At 43.7% G+C, this 25,079-nt stretch overlaps 1 protein-coding gene and 1 long non-coding RNA gene across 2 annotated transcripts in view; one reads left to right on the forward strand and one right to left on the reverse strand.

Moving 5' to 3' along the window:
• Positions 1–1,762: 1,762 nt before the first annotated feature.
• On the reverse strand, positions 1,763–24,996 carry SYNM (synemin). Its single transcript, XM_081171013.1, has 4 exons — positions 24,092–24,996; positions 16,082–16,206; positions 12,120–12,193; positions 1,763–9,775 (listed from the first exon to the last, which is right to left on the reverse strand). Exons 1-4 carry the CDS (start codon positions 24,872–24,874, stop codon positions 5,844–5,846), a joined length of 4,914 nt encoding a protein of 1,637 aa, XP_081027139.1. The 5' UTR covers positions 24,875–24,996; the 3' UTR covers positions 1,763–5,843.
• Positions 22,097–25,079, forward strand: part of LOC308573933 — a 55,038-nt gene continuing 52,055 nt past the window's right edge. The window contains exon 1 of the long non-coding RNA XR_014002255.1: positions 22,097–22,220. This is a non-coding gene — a long non-coding RNA (uncharacterized lncRNA). The remainder of the gene's footprint in view (positions 22,221–25,079) is intronic.

Raw genomic sequence — 25,079 nt, forward strand, 5'->3', positions numbered from 1 at the left:
TTTTGGACTCTCATCAGCCCATAAAATGGCCAAAATTTGGTGGGCCACATGTTCCCCATCCTTTGAGAAGATGCATGTGCTCCAAAAGGGGACCACCTTTTTTGACGTCAGGGACTGCATACTATACATACCAGTGGTAGCAGGCAGGGCCAACCAATAGGTGACAGCCCCTTCTCTCTTCTGCATTCATCCCTCTCATTCACACAAACACATCTATTCACTCAAATGCACATCTTGCCCCATTCTTCCATCCTTTCACTCTCTTCCATTCATTCTCTCTCTTCTGCTTTCTAGCACTATGTACACATCTTTGACTTAAGACACAGCAAGATACTTTCCCTAACATTGCATTTCAAGTAGCATTCATACATGGCTGCACACACTGGAGGGTTTCTTCACCAGTGTGTGTTATTACCTTTTTGGTTTCCTTGCATGTACAATCCCCCCAAAAAAACCCCCCCCTTCTATTCATGAAGCTGTCTGTGCATGTGCAATGGCTATCTCAAATGTATATACCTCCACTTAACTGCAAAGGGCATTTTCAAATTGGATGGAAGCTGTTTTGAGGGAAAATGTCTCGAACTGCCATGTTTCTCAAGAAACTATAGGCTAGATCTGGATTGTGGTTAACACCAAGTGTGCAGGGCTTCGAACAACAGCAGTGGGAGAGCACTAGAACCAGAATACTGTATTTTTTGCACCATAACACACACTTTTTTCCTCCTAAAAAGTAAGGGGAAATGTCTGTGCGTGTTATGGAGGGAATGCCTACGGGTGGCATGCCTACGGATTTTCCTCCTCTAAAAACTACGTGCGTGTTATGGTCGGGTGCGTGTTATAGAGCGAAAAATACGGTAAATGGTTATGTGTACACAGCCTATGTTTGGGGGAGGCCAAATCAAAGCAGGTCACATGGGGACAGAGAACAGATTTCTCACTTTTCAAACATAACAAAACAAGCCAGGAAAGAGGAACACAACCCACTTGTACTTCTTTTGTCGTTACCCGTGATAATATTGAAAGCACTCGAAACCCTCCTAAAAAACTGCCAGCTCTCCTTTTCTTCATGTGCAGCATATGGTTGGATACAACCCAGATGAAAAATGAATAGGTATGAATAACCATAGGAAAAATATCACAATGGTATACAGAACAATGTTTTTGCTTTTGTATCCCTATGAGAGCCAGTATGGTGTAGCGGTTAAGTGTGTCTGACTAGACCCAGTGAGACACAGGTTTGAAGTCTGTCACGTAGCTCCCTGGGCGACCTTGAGAAAGTCATCACCTCTCTTCTTAGCCAACTTAACAGGACTGTTGTCAAGATAAAGAGAGAGGATGAAAAACCATACCTGCCATCCCGTGCCCCTTGGACAGGTGGTGAGATTTAAGAAAAAGGTAATTAATTACGTTGAATGCATTTCAGGCTGCAATCCAACCGGGTTAAGGAAGGCATGCTGCTTTTAACATAACTGTGCTGATCTGTGACCTTTAAGTGCTTGCAGAATTGTGTCCACTGGTCCAAATAAAGATGCCTCAGAGCCTAGATCAGGGTTTCCCAAAATTGGGTCTCCACCTGTGTTTGGACTACAACTCCCAGCAGAACCAGTGGACAGGGATGATGGGAATTGTAGTCCCAAAACAGCTGGAAACCCAAGTTTGGGAAACTCTGGCCTAGATAAAACCTGTTCATTTCATATGTATTTTTAAAAGTTTTTTCCCCCTAAAAGTAATATAAAACATGTTTATAAAAGAGGAAGACACATTCATTTTTAATGTTTAATACTTAATAAAGAAAAAAGTGCAAAGTCACAATAGCTTTAAACCATCACAGAAACACGCACTGCATTTTAACCAACAAATACAAAAATGACCTACAAAATCCCACCTGACATTAATCCACCCAATTTCAACATGTCTACGGCCTCTGAAAACACCTACTGTAGCAATCTTTTGCCTATGGCAGCCTTCTGTAACCTAGTGCCCTCCAGACATTTTGAACTCCAATGCCCAGCACCCCCAGGCACCAGGTTAGGAGCGGCTGACCTAGAGCTACAGTTCTCTCACTGCAACTCTAACACCTTTTCCATTTCACTTGCACAGATATTGAATACTCCCATAACGTTGGCCCCAATCCAGCTAAAGTTGAAGCCAATGGAAAAAGTCAGTTACCACTAACTTGACTCCTTTTGCTTTAAATGGAATTAAGTCCCGCATAAGCTGGATCAGGGCCTGGGTTATTACATTAATGGCTATTAAAAAGCACTGGAAGAAAGTGTCACTTGAAACAGAATTCACTTCCCAAGTGTGCTTAAGATTGCAGCATTAAGGAGAAAAGTGCCCCACTTCTGAGGTAAACTACAAGCATATTCTACTGCATAACATTATACCCGCCCCCAACTTCCCACTGTTCATATTCAATTTTAAAAAAATGTTTGAATAAGCTCTGCCTGTGAGTAGAAACATTGCCTGAGGCAATGTTATTAATCTTTCTAGCTCGGTGCTATTGAAACACAACTATTAAATAGGACAGACTGGCATATATGTGACAGGTTAGATCCTAGTAAGTTGTATTCTCTCTGGATAAAAACAAGCGAAACAGCAGCTTGTGCTAAGTGACGATTCAGTTTTAGGTGTAGAAAACCAGTAATGAAATATGCCTAAGATTCTAAGTTTGAATCTGTAAGCGCATGTCCAGCCTTAAGCATCCAGTTGCAAAATTCCTCTGGCAGAAGCCACAACTGTTTTGCATGCAGAAAATATCTGGAGCCTCATCTGTACTATACAAATGAAATAGATTTCAATTATTTTTAATGTTTTAAACAGTTTTTTTAAAATTGCTTTTTACAGTTAATATTGTTTTATTCTTTACTTTGTAAGCAACTTTGAAGTTTTATTACCATCAAACAGTATATAAGTCTTATGAAATAAATACAGTTAAAGCAGTATCGTGCCGCTTTCAAAAGGCATGGCTTGCCCCAAAGGAAGTGTAGTTTGTTCAGGGTGCTGAGAGTCATTGAGAGACTATTCCCCCAACAAAGCTGCAGTTAAATCACTCTGAGAATTACAACTTCATGAGGCCACTAGGCGTCTCCTAACAACTCTCAACATGCTTAACACGCTACAACTCCCAGAATACTTTGGGGGGAAGCCATGACTGTTTCAAGTGGTACAATAGTGTTTTAAATGTACTGTATAGTGCAGATGTGGTCTAGAAAGGCCTGGGACAGACTCATATGAAACTCCACAAAGCCACTTCCAGTCATGGTAGACCGTAGATAGGCAACTTGTGGCCATCAACATGGTATGCAGCCCCCAATGCTTCCAAAGGCTGCCTGTCTTCCACCCTATCAGTTTTTCCCTTCCTCTTTGGTATCTCTGGCATTTTCCATGGCTTTTAAAAGTGTTCCTGTGTCCTTCTATATTTTATCAAAATTAATTGATGTATTTTTATTCCCACCCCACCCCAGCTGCTTGGGGGGGGGCAGGAAACACCCCAGCTATCTGAGAACAAATTGGTAAGCTAATGCCATGTCTGCGACAAAGAGAGGGAGCAAGTTTAACACACTAAGGTAATAAAGGAATCATGTTCCCTTCCTTTCTATGACACTGTTTAGGGAAGTTTTTAATGTTTGATTCTATTTTTAATATTCTGTTGGAATCTGCCCAGAGTAGTTGGGAAAACCCAGGCAGATGGGCATGGTATAAACAATAAATATATTATTATTATTATTATTATTATTATTATTATTATTAGATGTATTTCAGAGTTACCCCCTCAAATGCTATGGGGCATACTTCTGAACAGACCTGAATAGGATCGGTACTTATTCTCTGAAGTAGCCATGGTGAAAATTGATATGAGGGTGCTCTTTGTTCTGGTAAACTTTTGTCTCCAGCTCTGCCCATTGTCCACTCTGGCTCCACCCACTGCTGGTATGCAGCCCCTTACAGATCACCCCCTTGGCTAGAGAAGGGTTGCCCTCACCCCTGGCAAGAGCAATTCTTAGCTAGAGTGGACCGAGTTGATATAAGACAGCATCGAATGTTCTCAAGTCCGATTCCTTTCTTCTTGGCCTGTTAAAAAGTCACCTATTTGCTGGCTTGGGTTCGTTTAAAAGGAGATCGAGCAAATTTGGGAAGGTTAGGTCTACCAATGGCTATGGACAGGATCACCAAATAGAGGAGAATCACAGGATCATCACACCACTGCACCTCAGTTGCTGGTGCGTGTGTGTGTAACAAACGTTGAAGAGTGCCACTGCCTTGACATGCACTTCCGAGAGGCATCTGGTTGGCTACACGGAAGCAGACTGCTAGACTAGATGGATACCTGGTCTAATTTACAATCAAAACTTCAGGCTCTCTTGCGATTTTTAATTTCACACACCCCATCCTGCACCACATGCAACGAAATGTAAGTCACACAGCTGTGGAAGCTTAAGAATCTAAGAAGAGCCCTGCAAGGACCCACCTAGTCAAAAAATTCTTTTTTCACAAGGGCCAACCAAATGCCTACATTAAGCTTACATTTTGAGTTCATCTCAATTCTTCTTGCCTATTGTGATTAGAAATAAATGTAAGAAAAATGCACATTCTGGGTGCATGATATTTAATTTTTTATGTTTATTTACCAGCACCAAATGTAGCTGCTCGCTCTTTCTTTCTTTTAGTGCTGAAGTATTATAGCACCCTTATCATTATGACATAGCTTATAGCAACTGGATACAAGGCGTTTTAGCACAAGCTAATGGTGAGTGTGCTAAACTTTGCAACATCACAGCCCCATTTCAGCAAACAGGAGTTGTGCAGGGACTCACTTTAAACAGGGTGGCCACTTTTCATTGGTCCTGTTCCTGTGAATTTAAGAGCAGCCTGGAAAAAAAGTCACTTAAGAGGTGAAGATTCTCCCCCTGCATTGTAACTCCATTTCTGTGAAAATGCTTAAAAGTGAGAGCCTTAATCCTAATCAAACTTGCATCGCTAGTAAAATATGCCCACCGTTTTAGAGGTGGTGGTTGTAGTGTGTGTGTGTGTGTGTGTGTGTGTGTGTGTGTGTGTAAAAGAGAGAAATAAAACAAGATATTAACTTATATGAATTCAACACATTTTCACTCGTCTTCTGTTGCATCCATTTGGTTGGGAGAAGGACCAGAACTCAGTTGTAGAGCATGTGTAAAAGGTCTCAGGTTCAATCTCCAGCATTCTTCAGATACAGCTGGAAAGACTCTTGTCTGTAACCTGGAGAGCTGCTGCCTGTCTGTGCATGCAACACTGTGCTAGATAGACCAATGGTCTGACGTAGTATAAGGCAGCTTCCTATCTTCCTACTTGGTCACCTACTGAAAGGTACGGTATATTTGACAGATCAGCGATTAACTGGGTTGCCTGGCAACACTATTCATTTATTTTTGCTATGTTTTTTTCCAACTGGTTTTGCGCAACTTTCAGTTTTAATAAATGGTTCCAAAAGTAAGTGAAACTTATCTGCATATGCCATAAAGACATTTTCTCCAGACAAGTCCCAGATGATTTAAATTGGATTGCTCTTGAATACTTTTTAAAGCTGCTATAGTATCACAGCTTTCTAGACTTAGATGAGGTTGATGGTTTTCCTGTAGAGTCAAATACTCTCAGACTCAGGACCCAATGGCATTAGCAAAAGCAGACCTAGTGTTGTAACATGTGAACACATGTGCATTCAAAAGATCCTGCTTAAAAAAATACTCTTATATAACGTCATTGTTAATGGCTAAGTTAAAGGGAATCCCCCCCTTTTAAAGTCAGCTATATATAAATAGCAATCAAGCTCCTAGATTTTTTTTAAAAAGTTGACAATATTCTTTTCAGAACCAAGGTCCATCGTCTTCTTCTTCTTCCTCCTCCTTCTCATTCAGATAAAGAACAGCCGTTTTCTTCTCATCAGAAATCACCGATCTTTGGTCTACCATCCTTTGAAGTTGAACAGTCTGATCAAATGTTGACTCCTCTAATCTTTGTTCACTATCTGTGTCCTTCTGATCATCTTTCATGGTGCCCTCCAGCTGTGAGGCAGCTGCTTTTTTCCTGTTCGGTACGAGAATGGTAGCATCTTGCCTTCCCCCTTCCACATTGGTTACATCCATCTGAAAGGTAAAAGACTTTTCCTTGGGTCCTATCTTTATATGCCCAACAGATTTGCTGCTTTCTGAGGGCCCATCTGTTGGGGATAGTTCTGCAGTGCCGACCCTCACTGTTTCAGAAATAGGGCCATGAAATATAATCTGTTCAGCGTGAGTTTCAGCAGGGCTGAGTCTGACGTGCCTCATTGATCTACTGACCTCCATGGAACCTCCTTCTTCCCAAATGTCTTCCCCAGGAGAACTGATCCCTGAAGATTCTGAAAGAGAACCTTGGTAAACAACACGCTCACTGCTCAGAACTTCCTTCTGCCCCAATTTAATGTGTGTTACTAACCCTTCAGAAGAAAATGCCTGTCCCATTTCACTAAACTCTAGGTGCTGTTCGGAAGTGGGCACCTTAAAAACAATTTCCTCAGTTGTTACAAATGGTTTTGGACTTAATTTGATGTGCCGAACAGTGGTATTGGTATCTACCATCCCCTCCTTGAAATGTTTATCTGGAGAGCCACCAAATTCAGTTGCTTTGAGGAGAGATTCATCATATATAGTTTGGTCAGATATATGGGTGTCTTTTTGCCCTAGACGAATATGTCTCACTGTCTGTTCAGTCACAGTATGGCCTCCAGTGCTACTAAGCTCCACAAATCCTGAAAGGGGCTCTGCATATACAACTTGTTCAGTGTGTACTTGTTTGGGATCTATCCGAATGTGCCTTATCACACTGCTGCTTTCTACTGGCCCTTTTGTCTGAGAAACAGCCTCACTGCTGCTGTTTGATGATAAGTCTGAAGCTGGCCCCTCAAAAACAGTTTCTTCAATAATTTGATTTGAACCCAAAGTAACGTGCTTAGAGGACATAATTTCGGTAGAAAACTGTGCCTGCGTAGGACTTTCAGGGCCACTCATTTCCATGGTTTTATGAACAGGCCCTCCATAAATTATTTTTTCTGTGGTCTGAATTTCTTTAGGGCCAAGATTGAATTCCTTTGTGGACTGACTGATATCTGCAGATGCTCCAGTCTGAAAGCCACCTGAACCAAACTCCAGAGTTTCAGAAATAGGGCCTTCATATAAAACCTGCTCAGTTCTGTGAATTTCTGTTGGACCAACTACAATTTGCTGAAAATGTCTGTTAACGTCAAATGACCCTTGTGAAGAATATTCTCCTCCTCCTCTATTAATTTCCATACTTTTGAAAACAGGGACCTGGTGGATAACTTGCTCGTTCGTATGATATTCCCTGGCATCACTGCTGCTTAGTTTGCTAGAGCTAGAAATCTCTTCTATAGTCCAAGGTGTGGAAGAAACATCTATGCCAACAATCTTTCTACCACCACTGTAGCTTTCTGACTCTTGCTTCCGGCAGTCATCAAAATCATCATCGCTTGGTAACTGTGTTGGCAACTTCATCTTGCCCAAAAGTTCTGCATTTAACTGGTCAGGGTTGAGCACCTGGGACAGATTGACTTCTGCGACTATAGTAACCAACCCCCCCTTTTTTGTGTCCTCCGTTTTTTTAATATCCACTTCTAGACTGCTAGCATCAGCTTGGCCCTCTTCTGTTAAAGCAGAGAGCTCCTGTTTCACACTTTCTGGAAGGGTGTGATCAAGCTTTTCTAGTGCCTCTTTCAACTGAAGCTTTGGGTCCTTTGACTCCTGAGAAAAGAGATCCTTTATGGACTCCTGAAATTTTTGCGGGATTTTAATCTCTTTCTCAATAACAATGGATTCGGCATGAGCCACTTGCTCCTTTGGAACCTCCTCCTTTGAAATGTAGGCAGCTGTCCCTCCCCCCATCACTTGGTAAATCAGTTCTGGGGAGCCCATACCTTCATTTATCTTTGTTTGAGATCCCTGCAAGAATTGATCTTGCCAGGAATACTTAACTGTTGATTCTTCTTCGATATGGATTTGACCATATAATGAGGCTTCTTCTTCACTCAAGGGGCGCTCCTCTGGAGTAGACACAAAATACTTTTCTTCATCAACTACATCATCCCCCTCAGATACTTCTTCCACATGAGACACGATCACACTAGGTTGCTTCTGCTTAACATCTTTGATAGTACTTGTGGTAGCTCTATCTTCATCCCCATGGTATAGATGCCTGGCCATATCAGGCAATGTATCTTCTACTTCCTCTACTTCAAACGGTGTTGAAAACTCCATTTCAGCTGTAGATTCCATTGGCTCCTCAACTATTTCAACTTTAACAGTCCTCTTGCCTTTGCCCCCCTTTCCTTTCACAAGATCTTCTATTACACCTTCATCTGGAATTCCCTTAATGTCTCCCAGAACTTTTTTAACATTTTTCTCTAAGGAAGTTCCCAGGTCAAACTCATCAGAAATGTGCAATTCATCTTGAACTGTAGACTGTATATTGATCTCAGTCTTCACTTTTCCATTCTCTGAAATGTCTTTCTTTTCAATGGAGATGACTTTGAAATCAGAGGGATCTCCACCATCAGAAGGTTTCTGCACGAACCCTTTAAGAATGTCAGAAACAATGGATTCTGCTATACTTTCTTGAAGTAAGGTGTCTATTTTGGAGCTCCCTTTTTCATCTTGGTTAGATTCTTTGACAAGTTTAAATGTGGTGTCATCCATCTGTTTCTCGACAGAAGGCTTCAAGTCTTGTAATGTTCTTTCTACGCTATTGTCTTTCAGTACTTGGCTGTGAGTATACACTTCTGATGGGATAGGGATCTCAGCAGCTTCTTTACTTTGTGTTGCCATGCTCACATTTTTCTCCCTTTGAAATGAATGGCTTTCTTCCATCCTTGTATCTGTTGGAAGATTCTTCCCTGGTGTGTCCACTCTAATCCTTTCTTCCCATCTTACATAGCTTCCGGGCTTGGGTGCTTTATCTCCCAAAAGGCCGCTTCCCCTCATGTTATCCTTCATGGTAGATCCTTCCACTGTCTGCTTTTCTTCATTGATGCCTTCCTTAATTTCAGTCTTCTTTTCAAAGCTAACATTGATGGATTTCTTGTCGGTCTTCACAGTGGCAGAGTCTATCTTTTCCTTGGGCCATCTTTCGTTTCTCTCTCTTCCCTCCAGCAAAGCAGTTTTTTCCTCTTTCACTGGCTTGCTGTCTTTGATCTGTTCACTCACTCTAGTCTGAGTTCCTTCTATGGTTCTCTCATATTTAGTTTCTTTAGAACTGGAACTTAGCCCAGAAGATGGAAACATACCCACTTTCGCTCTTGCATTTTCAGAAATATTTGGACTTGTTGTGCCTTTCTGAATAGTTGTTGATTCTTTCAAAGACACAGTACTCCCAGCTTCAGTTTTCTGCCTTTCAGGAAACGTTCTTCGTTGAGCTTCTTTCCCCTGGCTAATAAGATAAGGTGGGGTAAATGTTCGGATCTCTCTCTGTTCTGTCATAGTTCTCTTGCGAGTTGTGTCCTTTGTGACGGCTGCAGAAGGGCGGTGTTCTGTCCTGAAGGCATCTCTTCTTAATGGTCTCCCAGGAGTCACTGTCTGCATTCCACCAGTTTTTGTTTGAGATGAATAAACTGCAGAGCTGCTAATATTTGTTACAGGGGATTTATATCTTGTGTCAACATTCTGGATTGCAGGAAAAGTTCTCCTTCCTTTCGCCTGTTGATAAGCTGAGTGGCGGTTGCTGTACTCATAAAGCTTGTTCCGGACACCTGCCGATAGATAAAACAAATGAAAATCATGGCTGTTAACATAGTATACTTAAGTAGTGTTCAAACACAGCCACACACAATTGGCAAAAATTTAATTACAGCATAGCATTAACACATCTAAGAAAAATGGGTGCTGCTTTGCAGTCAAACCATCCATTCCTGCTTATCTTTTCAAAACACAGATGACAAATGTGGACAACTGCATAATCCCAGGAGGTTTAATTTCTGTACAGTTCATCACAAGGTCCCTCACGCATTGACCATCAAAGTAAATGAGATTTGCACCTGCAGAGCAACAAGCGATATTGGTGTGCAAACAGGATGAAATTCCATGAGAAACATTCCGTTCATAATTATTAACACCACTCAGCTAGGGAGCCCTAGTATTATGTGCTACTAATGGCTAATCCTAAACACACATTTCCAATTCTTTTCACAGTGGGCGCTAAAATCCATTAGGTAAAACCAGAGCTATGTGTATGCCACACTGATATTTTGTACACCTTGGGGCTTCCAATGATGCCTCCCTCTTGGCCATGGATAGTGCTATTTTGGCTAAGAACGTAAGAATAGTCCTGCTAGAGCAGAGTAGCAACCTATCCAGTCCAGCACTCCACTCTCACTGCGCCCACCCAAACGGCCCTGGGGAACCTGCAAACATCACTCAAGGGCACTAGCGTTCTCTCTACCTGTGATTTCCAGCAACTGAGATTCAGAAGCATACTGCCTCCAACATTGATAGCCTTATCCTCCATGAATTAGTCTAATCCTCTTTTAAAGCCATTCAAGATGGTGGCCACCGTGCACTGCAGGGGATTTGATTAGATGACCCTTAGGATCCCTTCCAACTCTACAATTCTATTATTGCTGCCTCTTTCAGAAGTGCATTCCACACAATACCTTTTATTATGTAACCTCTTTCACACCTTTTCTCTAAACTAAAAAGTCACCAATACCGTAACCCTTCTTCATAAGGGTTCCCCTTGGTCATTTTGGCATGGCATTTGTGCCTCAACATTAGAAATGGAGGGAACTGATGGTGATTTATAATTATTGATTCTACCTCCCCCTTAAAGAAGGCTGATCACTGAAGAATTGATGCTTTTGAATTATGGTGCTGGAGGAGACTCGAGAGTCCCAATGACTGCAAGAAGATCAAACCTATCCATTATTAAGGAAATCAGCCCTGAGTGCTCACTGGAAGGACAGATCCTGAAGCTGAGGCTCCAGTACTTTGGCCACCTCATGAAAAGAGAAGACTACCTGGAAAAGACCCTGAAGTTGGGAAAGATGGAGGGCATAAGGAGAAGGGGACGACAGAGGACAAGATGGTTGGACAGTGTTCTCAAAGTTACCAACATGAGTCTGACGAAACTGTGGGAGGCAGTGGAAGACAGGAGTGCCTGGCGTGCTCTGGTCCCTGGGGTCACAAAGAGTCGGACACGACTAAATGACTAAACAACAACAACCTCCCCCTTATTTCTTTGATGTTTATCTGATGTTATCTCTCAATCTACCCCAGCTCCACTACAATCTCTGAAGACCTTCTGCTCCCTCAAATTGTTGCTCCTTGTCTCTGAACCTTTCTTCCCAAGACCTCTTCATGTTACCAAAAGGAGCTACAGGGCTATGCATGTTATTGCCCCACTCTCCAAGTTGCATGGATCCTCCTGGCCTTTCTCGTACTGACATATATTTTCTGAAGTGAGGAGCCTTTTCTATCCATATGAGCTACTCAGTGGAGGCCGGTTCATTTGAGCAAGTGGCGCACTGCCCCACCAACATCAGTCTGACCCCAGCCTGCTCACTGCCTTTTTTCTTCCAACTAGTCTAGAGAGTGGCGCCGCTGTTACCTTCCTTTTCCTTAGTCTCAGCACTGCCATTATACAACTCAGTAAGGAAGAAGATGGGAACAAAGCTAGAATCAATTGGCTCTGCATCTCATTGGCTCTGGCTATTGGAGCCTTCCCCAACCTGCACTCAGGTTCTTATTATTGGCTTCCCACTGGGAGAACAGGATGCTGGACCAGATAGGCCTTTGGTCTGACCCAGCAGGGTGATTCTTACATTCTTATTGTGTGAAATACATGCTTGATTTGGGCTGCCCTCATTGGCAGCCAATGTTACCGGGCCATCCCAAGTTCCAGTGTTATGAAAGAGAGAGGAAAATGTCTCTGTCCACTTTCTCCTTGCACCATACGTAATTATATAAACCTTCACAGAACTAGAAGCAAGAGCTCCCCCTCTGTTGAAACAAGGATATGCAGAATTACTAGTGATGATGCCGACATGTCACTTCCACTCCTTACTCTGAAATGCACACATGCATGTCTGCAATTCATACCTTGTGGTAATTTTCTGCCATGCTCTTCATCCCACATAAGAATCCATTGACTGCTCTCTCCTTCTAGTAAAGCTCTGTAATACACAAAAGCAAGTATTAGAAGAGTACAGGGGTTGGCATTTCATATGGACCATGGTACAGTACAGACATGTCACATTCCTGATCTTCTAATCATTCTAAGGAGACCAGAAGAGTTCTGTGACTCCTACCTCCTCCTTTTCCCTCCTCTCTTGCACACAAACCTGCCCAGAGCCGATTCTGTTTATGCCGTTGCAATATATTCTTCTGAAAGCTAGAACTAAGACCTGTAAGAATGTGGAAATTCTTGAACAGCTGACTTTAAACATAGAGTTCATTTAAGCTGCCACTCTAATACTCTGCTGGAACACACTTTTGGTTTCAACTCTGCTAAATGTTTCGAACAGATAACAAGATGACCACTTCAACTCTCTAAATGGCTCATCTGGAAGAGTGTGATAGCTAAAAATTCTAGCTCCTAGATAGCATTTTGTATATTTTTTTTTAAAAAAAGAACCACCCAAAAACATTGTGCAACAACAACATCAATAGCCATCCCAGTAAGTCAAATTATTTTTCCTTCTAGGTTACATAAAGAGGTAACATAGCTACGGAACTTCACGAACTTGTAATCAATTTAATAGCTAGTTAAATGGAAGGGAGTGGAGGGGTCAAGCACAGCTAAGTGGGTAAATTGCAGATGGATAGTTGTGGTCATGCTGAAATTGACGTATCTGGCGAGGTACCAAGAAAGAAGTTAAAGGATAAATAAGATTATATATCTAGTTGCTGGAAACAGTTTGCAGTCTTGTGGAATGCATGCTTTAATCAAACTGTTTATTTGATTATGCTTGACATTTTAAGATACAGGAAGAAGTTAAATGGATGTAACTATGTTTGAATATAACTATGAAACAGTTGTGTGAAATTACATACTTGTTATGGAATATTTTCCTTTTAGAAAGAAATTTAATAAAATGTATTAACACATACTCACTGTGAAATAGTTAACAATGATGACATTTAATACCATGAATTTTAGATTTGGAGTTAAAACCACTTACTGTGATGGAAAGCAGGGAATTCATTCAGCACACTGAACATTCTACCAAGGAGTCCTTGTCATCACAAAGTGGTCTCTAAAAACATGAGGACTAGATATTTGACTAGCTTTTTCAATTAAAAACTATCAGCCTAGTGAAGAACCACACGTATGAATCATTCACTGCTGGTTTTATAATCCCAAGTAAGGCAACAGCTAGAAAAGTCAGAGAATGGAGATCCTCTCACACTAGCACTTGCTGCCACGGCAAGGATGGGCTGGCATATGTAAAGGAGCATCTCCCCCCCCCAATAAAATATTTGAGGGTTCTGGGGGTCCCCAAAGTTGATGGGCATTGCCATTTAAATGGTGTGTGTGATGCACCAAGTCATGTGATTGATTACATGGGGAGGGGCTCACCTGGGCCCCTCAATATTTTATTCAAATTGGCACCCCTAGGGAGGGCTATAGGTCAATAGTAAAGAATCTGCTTTGTATGCAATAGATCCCAGTTTCAATCCCTAGCCTGGCCAGGTGGGGCTGGGAATGTCCCCTGCCAATTAATATAGACAGTCCTGACCTAGGTGAACCAAAGTTCTGATTCAGTCTGATCTGGCTTCCTATGTTTAAAAATACAAAAGGGAGGCCTGGTAGTAGTTTCCAATTATTGCCAGCATCATCTAGCTTAGGGATAAGCACATTTCCAAACTGAATTTTGCACATTTTGCAAACCTTTTGCTTTGTGGTTTTTTTGCAGTGAACAGTCTATAACATATTGTTCTCCCAGGATGCAGAAATGCCAAATTAAAGTCCCTCCCGTAGACTACAAGAAATACACACAGTCCTCCAGGAAGGATTAAATTATCTCTTCCAGCCCCTTACAGGATGAAGTTCCCTGAAAGTGTTAACTGTGATGATGGAAATTAGGAATGCGGGAAGTTTGAGTAAGGATTTTTGGCCGCTGATAAAACAACAGTTTGCTCGGTTGCTGGAGCAACGAATGAAGTCACTAAAAATAAGTTCCAAACAATGCACTGTATATGGCAAAGGGCAGCGGCAGCGGCAGCAGCACACAGCAGTCAGCTGGAACCTAGAGCAGTGCTGCTGAAAACAAGCTGTGCATCACAATACAAGCAAAGCCTACTTAGAAGACCTTTTAAAAAAGGAGAAGGGGGGGAAAGATGGGACAGTGGCTCATTCTTTCTAAATTTTGCTGTCATCTTTTCCTTATGCAGTCACCATTGGTTACAAACATATCCAGAATCGGGGGGTGGGGGGTGGAATGCCAAGTAAACCAGCTGCAGAGAGGCAGGTTGTGAAGTAATTCCTTCAATCATGGGCAGAACTTACAAGAGCTAGTGTGGCATAGTGGTTAGACTGTTGGACTAGCATCTGAGAGAAGAGACCAGGGTTCAAATCCCCACTCTGTGTGAATGTGAGCCAGTCTCTCTCTCCCTCCCAGCCTAACCTACCTTACAGGGCTGTTGTGTGGATTAAATGAGGCAGGGGGGAGAGACTGGCTCACACAGTCTCTCAGCATTGCCAGGTAAAGCTTGGAAGAAAGCCCTGCCTTAAACGGTGGAGAGCCACAGCTATTCAGCATAGGACCCAGTGGTCTGACTTAATGAAAGGCAACTTCCACTGTTCCTATGACGCTGCACTGAATTTAAAAAGAGAAAAATGAAATTAGTACTGTTGCTCCTCACCCCAAGATTTTATTTTTTAAAAAAAGCTTTTAAAAATACTGGTATTAGGGTTCTTACTTTTGGTAAAACATGGAAGGATTTTATTTTGGCTTCCAAGGAACCAGAGGCTCCTTCATACGGATTTATAAAATTTTCATCTGTGTTCACAGAGCTGGTGATGGATACCAGCAGAGGGAGGGGCGGGGGGCAAGGAAGAAAACTGAAAGTGATTTATTACTGCTAAAAAAAACCCCACATGAGCAGGGCTGGCATCCTAATTAGAAGATAAATTCAACTTCTGGAAAATTCTCTCTCATTAGAAAGGGCAGAAAAACTTCACACAAAATCCAGCATTCCAAAACTGATTGGAAATACCAATCCTGACTGAAAACCTCATTATTTCATGTTCTTGTGACTTTTATTTTATTTTTTAAACCAAATAACATTATGTATAAAACAGGTGGGCATGTGGGCAGCCTTTTAATCAATCCTGGGCAGAAATAGTTGAAATTGTATAGTATTTAACAGATTCATTTTCCTGTCTCACCTGGAGTGTCTTGTCGAAAAGCAAAGTCCATGTCTGCTTGGATTAGAACCCACAACATAAAATTGACTTGTTATTTCCAATCCACCATCTTCTTTTTCCCACTCCATCTTAAAGATCGTGACCAGATGCAGGCTCCATGGCTTCAACATCAAAGAATACACACACACCCTGCTGCCGACACCAAGTGTTCTATTTACTATCTAGCCCAATTAAGATTTCCAGAGAATTATACCAAGTCAATCCAAATAGACTGAATATGCTGAAATCTCTGCCTTATCTGGAGTAAGTTTGTTCCTACACTGCTCCTGAACTGGTTTTGAGCACTGGTTTGTCATCTCTAGTGATGTTAAATTCTCAAGAAAAAACTTTCGGAGAATATTCTTGAGAATATTCTATGGAGAACATTCTCACCTCACACCACTAGTCATCTGCAAGTTAAGTATGTGTGTGCAAGCACACCCTACAGCAACAGATTTTATTACTCATCAACATTTTTTTGTTTTGCTTGTCTCTAAATTTCTCAGATGTTCCATTCAAGCGGAGACATTCAAACTTGCCCCAACTTTTTGCTTTATGTGAAATGAGGTTGAAACTGAACATGTCCACTGCAGCATAAGAGGAATTTCAAGTGTCTCTTAAGAGCACCATTGGTCACTTTTATGATCCTTACCTGTAAGTTTCAATTTCAAGGCTGAGACCAGCTTTCACCTGCAAGAGTTCATGGTAGTCCTTTAGATACTCTGCGATAGACATGGTTAGGAAATGCTTTTCTTCTTCCAAGGCTTCAATGATCACCTAAAGCGAAACACGGATATAAATTGTTAACTTGAGTGAGCTCACGGGTCAGCTAACTAAAACCCTGGCAATGGCGCAATTTCAGAGACTAAAAAACTAATAGGAAAAGATGGATGGGGATTTTGTCTTAGTTAAGAGCTCCAGAGAAGGTGATTTCCCCCTTGAAATCTCCCCCAAAGAGTTCCACCAGCACAGAAACACTTGTTTTCTGGAGGCAACGTTGAGTGAAGTTGGGTCATTTGTCATCACAACATTTAGGACATACTGCTGTGACTATTTCTGGATCTTCTCTATCTTTTACTCTTAATAATGTTTCTGGGCACTATTGCAATGGATTCCCTATACAAACTCCACTATGCTTCTATTATTATAATATTATCATCATTTATTTATTAACTGCCTTCTAAATCACATTCTCAAGGCAATTTACATAGGAGGCAGTTAAAAAACACAAAAACAACAAATACTTTGAAAATAAGACAAGCCTAACAAGTGGACAATTGTGGTAAGGAGCCATTTGGTTCCTTTCCAAGATGGCGGTGCGTTCATACGCTGTGGCTCTGAGCTCCCAATACCTCACCTACTCACGCACAGTCACCCTGAGCCCAGTCTTGGCTGGGGAGGGCGGGGTATAAATAAATAAATAAATAAATAATAATAATAATCATTTATCCAGTTGGGAAAGCCTATGGTCTCCAGTTGTTTCTAGAAGGTGTATCAAGGAGGCACCTGTTGTATATTGATAGGAACAGGGGCAGCCACAGTAAAAGCCCTGCTCTGAGTTCCACCACATGACCTGACAACCTTTCATAGAATCATAGAATTGTGGCTACTGCTGAGTAGGCTTCTGATATCTTGCAGGTGCAGCTCTCCCACAGACCACAGTGGTCTACTGGGAAAATATAAGGAGTAAGGCAGTTTCTCAGGTAACCTCATCCAGAGCAGTATAGGGACTTCTGTGTTAGGATTGACTTAGCCTGCTAGCAGATTGGCAGCCTATCCTGCAAAGCAAGAGGAAAAATAGTAGCTTTGCAAGCCATGGCTTATGCCAACTATGGTTTGGCTGACATACAAAATTGGGAAAACAAATGGGAAAGCAGCGACAGGAAGAAAAAGGGAGAAGAGCTTTAGGTGCACAGGTAAAAAAGATGGTTAGGTTCAACACATTTTGGAATAAATCCTTCTTCTGCAGCTATTTGAAAAACAGTTCTCAACCGAATTTGCAAACTGCTCAGATCGACCTGAGAAGCGTTATTCAAGTACTGCTCCCGAAGAAGGAATTGATTCAAAAGGCTTTGGATTGGATCCCCCAGTCAGTTTACTTAATTAATTCTATAGTCACTCAGAAGTAACACACACACACACAGCTTAGTGAAGGGGAAACACTTGTCTCCTGCTGCTTGGCTAGATGGGAATTAATGCACTAATTCATTGTGATAGATCTGTGTTAAAATGCTAATTTTACAAGATGCAGTACCCATCTCCTTTGAAACACTACTGAACAGATCTGGGAACCAGGCCTAACACAGTAATTGCCCAGTTGACTCCAGGGTAGAAAACAGTGCAGAATTAAAGATACAACATTTTGTGTGTTAGATTGGAAGTTTGGAAGAGAAAGTTAGAAGTGGAAGGTGTGAGAGAGGCTGTGAGTTGGTGCCTTTGAGAGTGCAGGACCGTTCTCCAGGCGGTTCTCTGTGATTGCTCATCTAAAGGAAACTAAATGCCAGGCTGTCCCGTCCCTGGAATGTCACTCTGTACAGGGAATACTGGGTGGGGAGGAAGCATGTAACAGTGTTAATATAAATAGTTCCTAGGTTATTTTTGAGCAGGCATTTTCCCATTTGTCTGAAAGATAACCCTGCAAGTTACATTAGGTTGAAAGGTGATCATAGCTCAGTGGTAAAGCTCAGGTTCAATCCCTGGCACCTCCAGGTAAAGTGTCTTAAACAGCAGGTGCTGGAAAGAACCCCAGCTGGTGAGAGCAGATGCCAGGCAAAATAAACTACAATGGCCCCATCTGCTCTACACGTTCAATTCAAGATCATACCACTTTAAATAGCTATGGTTCCCCCAAAGAATCCTGGGTACTGTAGTTTGTTAAGTGTTCTGAGAACTGTTAGGAGACCCCTAACAGCATTCTTGACAAACTACAGTTCCCAGGACTATTTGGGGAAAGCGAGGACTTTGGGGGAATCTTCCCCCCAACAAGCCACCATCAGTATCAGAGAATAAATTTTAGTTCTTGCTCATGGTTTGTTTAGCAATAAGCAAACCATGAGCTTGGGTTCAGATTAGCCAGACCATGCCTTCTTTCCTTGCAGCAGCAGAAGCAAGAGAGGAATGAAACACTGCAACTTGATCAATATGCACTGGCACACTGCACACTTACATTAAGCCATAGTTTGTATTAACTATGGTTTATTGTGACATTGAAACCAGGCCTCAGCGTTAATCAGGAATAGTCAACATGGTGCTCTCTAGCTGTTTTGGATTCCAGCTCCCATCAATCCTACCCAGCATGGCCAATGATGATGGGAGCTGGAGTCTAACAACCCATAGAAAGCACCACGTTGGCTACCCCAGGTGTTAACCATGGTTAACCATTATGCTTAACCACTGAGCTACTGTCACATTTTACATACTGAAAGTTTGGTTGTGTAACAATTTGCAACCTCAGCAGATGGCACACACAAGTGGCATTTTGAAAATCCAGGCACACAAAATCCTGCCCCTTCACAATATACAATATCCCCATAATCTCCAATGGCCCTGCTCACAATGCAGCTGTTAATGAGATAAGCACAGACAACAGAAATCTACCAGCGTGCAAATAAAACGGCTGTTCGGGAACAAAAGAAATGGTTACCGACAGGAAACAGAGGGAAAGATATGCAGGCTGGATGAATGGCTTTCGTTAACTTTCACAGTGTACTATGGTTACATTAACTGTTCTAACTCCACCAAAACAAAACAAAAACCCACTTATTTCAAGACTATTTTACACCCTCGACAAACTGGGTTACTCAGAAGTGGCACCAGAACAAAGACTGCTTAAGGACATAAGAAGAGCCTCTTGGATCAGCGCCCCTGGAAAAGTCCCGCCTGCCCATGAAGCATTCCTTCATGAAGCACATGGTTCAACTGAAATTTGCTATCACAAGATGGCCGCCAATTCAGATATCTTTAAAAGCGCAGTGAGACGAATCCATGGAGGATAAAAGCTACGTGCTGCCTCTGATATCAGATGCACTCTGCCTTTGAATGCCAGCTACTGGGAAGCAGCAGTCCCTCCCTGGTAACTTTCTAGAGGAAAATGGTTGGTCACTGCAGAAAAAAAGATGGCGGACTAAGTAGGCATTTGCTCGAATTCAGCATGGCTCTTTTCATGCCTTTTGAAATTATTATTTTACTTTTATTGAATTACATACAAGTTAAAGGATGCAAAGGACAATATCAAGTGGTATCATCAAAATCAGAAAAACAGCACTGAAAGAGGGGGATGAAGGAAATTGCCAGGTCAAGGGGCAAACAAAATCACCACACAGGAACAGTGTAAACAGAAGAGTTTACAGTACAGCTAGATGAGGGGGAGACCAGGGAGTAATAAAGACAACAAGGGGAAATTACATGCCTTTCCAAATAAATTCATATTTGGCCTGAACCAAAGATCTGAGATTTGAATTTTATCATGCCATTGTCTCAAAGACATTCAAGCCACCTAAAGTGCAATACATTTAAATGGGTGTCAGGTCACATTCAGCAGTTTGCACATTCTCTACATCACATGTAAAGAAATCAAGAGAAGTGCAGGTATGAACTCGAGGTGCAGCAGCAAACAACCACCATAGCTCCCCACAAGGTGGCTGCAATTGTGGCTTTGTAGAGAGATAGTACCACACAAGCATTATCACCACACCCAGCTGCCCTACATTTCCATACAGTGGTGGAGGTGTCATTACACCCATCTCACTGCTGCTGCTGCTTTGGCTAGTGTTAGCGTTGGACCTTCAGAGTTAACCTCCTGACTCCAAGATGGCCACACACAAACTTGTACTCATAATGGCTTTGTTTGCCAGGAGTAATGTGAAGAACCTAAGAAAAGCCTGAAGGATCAAGGTCAATGGTACGTTGATTCCAGGTGCCTGGGAGAAACCCGCAAGCAGGACTCAAGCACAAGGCCCCTTTTCCCTCCTGCGGTTTCAACCAACTGGTATTCAAAAGCATTACTGCCTCTGACTGTGGAGGTAGAGCACAGCCCTCCTGGCCAGTAGTCAACAATGGCCATGAATTTGTGCAGTTCTCTCTTAAAGCCATTCAACAGCCTCTTGTGGGAGCAAGTTCCATAGTTTAACTGTGTACTGCACAACTAAGTACAGTCATACCTTGGTTGTCGGATGCCTTGGTACTTGGACGTTTTGGCTCCCGAACGCCACAAACCCAGAAGTGAGTGTTCCGGTTTGCGAATGTTTTTGGGAAGCCAAACGTCCGATGTGGCTTCCATGGCTTCTGATTGAGTGCTGGAAGCTCTTGTAGCCAATCGGAAGCCACGCCTTGGTTTTCGAACCATTCTGGGAGTCGAAAGGACTCCCAGAACGGATTAAGTTCGACAACCAAGGTACCACTGTCCTAAATCCTACAAGATTCAACCTCATTAGATCTCCACAAGTTCTAGTGTTACACAAGAAACCTCTATCTCTCCACTCTCTCTGCTTCTGGCATAATTTCATAAACTTCTATCACAACACCTCTTACTTCCCTTTTCTCTAAACTAGAAAGTCCCAAATGCTGCAATCTTTCCTCATAATGGAGGAACGTCATTCTGTTGATCATTTCAGTTATCCCTTTCTGATCCTTTTCCAACTCTACAATATCTTTTTTGAGATGAGGGGACCAGACCAGCAAACATTATTCCAAATGCGGTGGCACCAGTGATTTGTATAATGGCATTATGGTATCAGCAGTTTTATTTTCCTTTCCTAACAATCCCTAGCATGAATTTTTCACAGCTGTAGCACACTGGGTCGACAACTTCATTGGGTTATCGCTTTCAACTCCGATTTTCATGCCTGGTCAGTTACCGCCAGTTCAGACCTCATGAATAAAGTTTCTCTAGTCTTTCAACCAGCCACTACCTCAGACTGTTTCTGCACTCTGCTGCTACAAATGTGCACCAAGCTCCAACACTATAATAATATTATAATAATGTTATTATTTGTACCCCACCGATCTGACTGGGTTGCCCCAGCCACTCTGACTCTCCATGTCACAAACAACTGACACCTTCTCCCACCCCACACCCCCCCACACCAGGCAGCCATTTTGTCCTGCCACTCCCCATATTTTCATTGTCGCCAAAATCACAGCCTGCTGGTAAATGAAACTTAGTACCCAGCCGTGCTATTCTAAGCACCTTTAGTCATGTGAGGTGTGAAAAGGGGTGCGACTCAGCCCCTCCAGAGGGAACACTGTGTCCTGTACTGGGGACTCTGGAAGCCAAATAGGAACTGAATCCTTTTGCTTTTGTTTTACCACTGGGAAAAGTGGGATTGTAGAATCTCAGAGTTGGAAGGGATCCCGAGGGTAATCTAGTCCAACCCCCTGCAATGCAGGAATTTCTACTAAAGCATCCATGGCAGGTTGCCATCCAACCTCTGCATAAAAACCTCCAAGGAAGGAGAGTCCATAACGAGGGAATGTTCCCTAGCTAAACTTGATCCCATCACCACTCCTTGAAAGTGGGCGCCCAAGTTTGTAGCAAGGAGAGGGTGACAGGTGCAACCACCCACAGAGTGGCAAAGGCTAAGGAAATCCAGAAGGCAAGTTGCAAGTATCATATTTTTTAAGATGGCTCAGGGGAGTTTTTGGTTTTTTTAATGTCTTCCTAGAAACATCACCTTTGTTTGCCTCCATTTTCCCAGACTCCTACGGGAGCATCTGAAACTGTGGCATCGCTCAAGCTAAGGGAGACCACAGGGACGCCCCCAGGCTAGAAGACAATAGCACCACAGAACCCGGTAATTATAGAGAGACAGAGTGGAGTAGTGGTTAGAGTGTCAGACTAGGACCTGGGAATTCAGGGTTCAAATCCCCACTCAGCTATGAAGCTCCCTGGGTGAACTTCACCAGTCACTGCCTCTTAGCCTTTCCTACCTCACAGGGTTGTTGTGGGTATTAAATGAGGAGAGGGGAACCATATATTCCACCTTGAGCTCCTTGAAGGAAAAGGTGGGATATAACTGCAACAAGTAATAATAATAATAAATAAATTATAATTAGGTAAAACACCAACAAAAAAACAATGGCTGGAGGTGAGTTTAATAAGCTGTGCTAAACAAAATCCTCATGTTTGAACTAAACATTTAATAAAACAGCTGCCCAGGGAGATTTGAAGTGCATCTCTTTGCATATTTACTCGTAGTTACATCCCAGGGTGTTTGGCGGGGCTTACTCCTATGCAAGCCTGCCCACGGGTCCAGCCTTTACAGACTATTGATGGATGAGCTACTGTCAAGTTTGGAGACTGCAGCTCCTGCACAAACAATAAGCCAAATGGGTTTTATTCTCGACGAATGCAGAAGAGCATGTCTCTGAGCTTGGCAAGAGCATTTCCTTTACCCCCTCGGCAACAGCTGTGTGAGAAACAGGAGATGCAGCTAGTGCGGTTTGCTCCCATCACAGCACTCTTGTGCCGGGGGAAGGTGGGGAGAGCCACACACATCAGTGCTAGTTACGGGGACAAACGATAAGACCCTGACAGGTTTTAGTTGAGGTTTCCATCGGTGGCCACACTCCTCGGGGAGTAATTCGCTTGGGACGAGGGGCACATGCCAGTGGTTAGTGGAATAAAAAAATGAGGGGGTGTGGAAATTAGAGAATCGTTCTGGATTAACTAGATAGGAATAAAGACCACCCAGACTCGCTTTTTACCATGTCTGTCTCAAGAATATAATTCCTAATCCTATGCTGGTTTACCCCACTGGGTTTGATGAAGCTATTCTCAAAAAATTATACAGATAATTCTTTTGCTTAGTTTTTTGGGGTTTTTTTAGTACAACACAGCTACTGTTGAATCATAGCAACTGTTCCGGAAAGTAAGTGCTAGTACTTCATTTTCTCATTCAAGTGTGCTATACAAACATGGCATAATTTGTTCACCAGCAGCTGGAAGGCAAGTCACGAACCCAGGTAAAGTAAAATAAATAAAAATCAATTAATTCCCCCCCCCCCCAGACACTACATAAAGGAAAAACAACTTCTTATATATAAAGGCAGAGAAAACAAACTGGAAAGAAGAATAAAAGAATGGAGCAGGTTGAGGAGGCATGAGGGGGGTCTCCTGAGGCTGTGGGCTACAAGCTGCCCACCTATGACCTAAGAAAGCCTTTGCCATTAACTCACTAGAAGTCTTTAGAAAACGATGGGTACGCTCTCTCTCTCTCTGTTCAGACTAGAGCAATAAAGTACAGTATGTGAAATGCTTCCAACCATCCCATGCACTAGTTGAAAGCTGAACTCACAGCATAAATGCCTCTCGTCAAATAAAGGTGCAGGAGCTCTGCCAGGGGGTGGGGAGTTGGCAACCCAACCAGGGCAGATTCAAAGCAGTAAATAGTCAGCCCTTAATGCAAGCAGAACCCTGCTTGGATCAAGCCAAGGGGCTACTCAGCAAGCATTTCTTTTCATTTTATGTATTTAAGAAAAATTATTTACCACTTAACTGACAAGAACTGAGTGAGCGGTTGACATATGGCATACTGTGCCTTAAAGTGATGCTTCTAGGTTTTAGTGCCCAGCAGTTTGGCACTCAGAGGTAGACTGCCATGGTCCATGGAGGTTCTGCGGCGCCTCTGCCCTCCCGCTCTCCGTCCAGCTCCCGCTGCCCTACCTGATACTCGGCCAGCTCGGCGCCCTGGCGCTCTTGCTGCGCCAGCCGCTCCTGTTCCAAGCGCTCCGCCAGCGCGCCCAGCTCCTGGCAGCGGCGATGAAGCTCGTCGAGCTGCCGTCGGCTTTGCTCGTTGTGGGCTCGCAGCTTCTGCAGGTTCTCCCTGCCGAGGCGCCCTTCCAGCTCCTGCAGCGCCTGCAGCTCGGCCTCGTAGCGCTCCAGGCTCTGCTCGCAGCTCCAGCTAAGCACCAGCGCGTAACTGTCCTCCAGCTCCCGTCGGCTGACGGCGCGCGTCGAAGTCCTGGCCGGCGGCGGAGGCAGCAGGGCCGGCAGGCGCTGGGGACGCCGCCGCCGCTCCTCCTGTAGCCGCCCGTGCTCGGCCCGCAGGCGCTCCAGCAGCGCCTCCAGGGCGGCGCAGTCGGCCCGCAAGAGCTCCAGTTGCTGCCGCAGCTCGGCCAGCTCGGGCTCCAAGCGGCGCCGTCGCAGCTCCACCGACTGCGCGCCCAACCTCTCCAAGCCGGCCAACTCTTGGCGCAGGGCGTCGCGATCCAGCTCGGCTTCTCCTTTGGCCCGGCTCAGCTCGCTCACCAGCAGGCGCAGCTCGGCCACCTCTTCCTCGTGCTCCTGCAGGCGGCAAACCTGCCTCTCCCGCCCGCGGAGCGCGCCCAGCTCCTGCGCCAGGCGCCGGTTCTCTGCCTCCAGCGCCCGCACCCGCGACACGTAGAGCCACAGGCGGGAGTTGAGCTCCCGCAGCTCGCTCTGCTCGTCCCAGTCCGCCCGCTGCATGGCCGCCACCTCTTGCAAATCAGCCTCGGGTCCACGGACGGCTCCCGCCTTGCTCCGGCGCGCTCCTGCTCCTCTCCAAGGCGCGCTGGCTCTTTGCGCGCCGACAGCTGCTTTGCGGTTTTGGCCCGGGACAGGGAAGGCAGGCTGGGCAAGGAGGGTGGGGAGAGCCGGCAGCCGGAGGTGGCCGAAGAGCGGCGCCTGCTGG

The sequence above is a fragment of the Podarcis bocagei genome, assembly GCF_964188305.1.
Source record: "Podarcis bocagei genome assembly, chromosome: 14".
NCBI lineage: Eukaryota > Metazoa > Chordata > Lepidosauria > Squamata > Lacertidae > Podarcis > Podarcis bocagei.

What these genes read in the sequence shown, in the direction of transcription:
- SYNM (XM_081171013.1), bottom strand. Translation starts at nt 24,874, where the DNA reads ATGCAGCGGGCGGACTGGGACGAGCAGAGCGAGCTGCGGGAGCTCAAC. An exon ending in CCGAGCTGGCCGAGTATCAG is followed by an intron (nt 16,207 to 24,091) that starts GTAGGGCAGCGG and finishes GTTTCGCTTTAG; the next exon opens with GTGATCATTGAAGCCTTGGA. An exon ending in CTTGAAATTGAAACTTACAG is followed by an intron (nt 12,194 to 16,081) that starts GTAAGGATCATA and finishes TGTGTATTACAG; the next exon opens with AGCTTTACTAGAAGGAGAGA.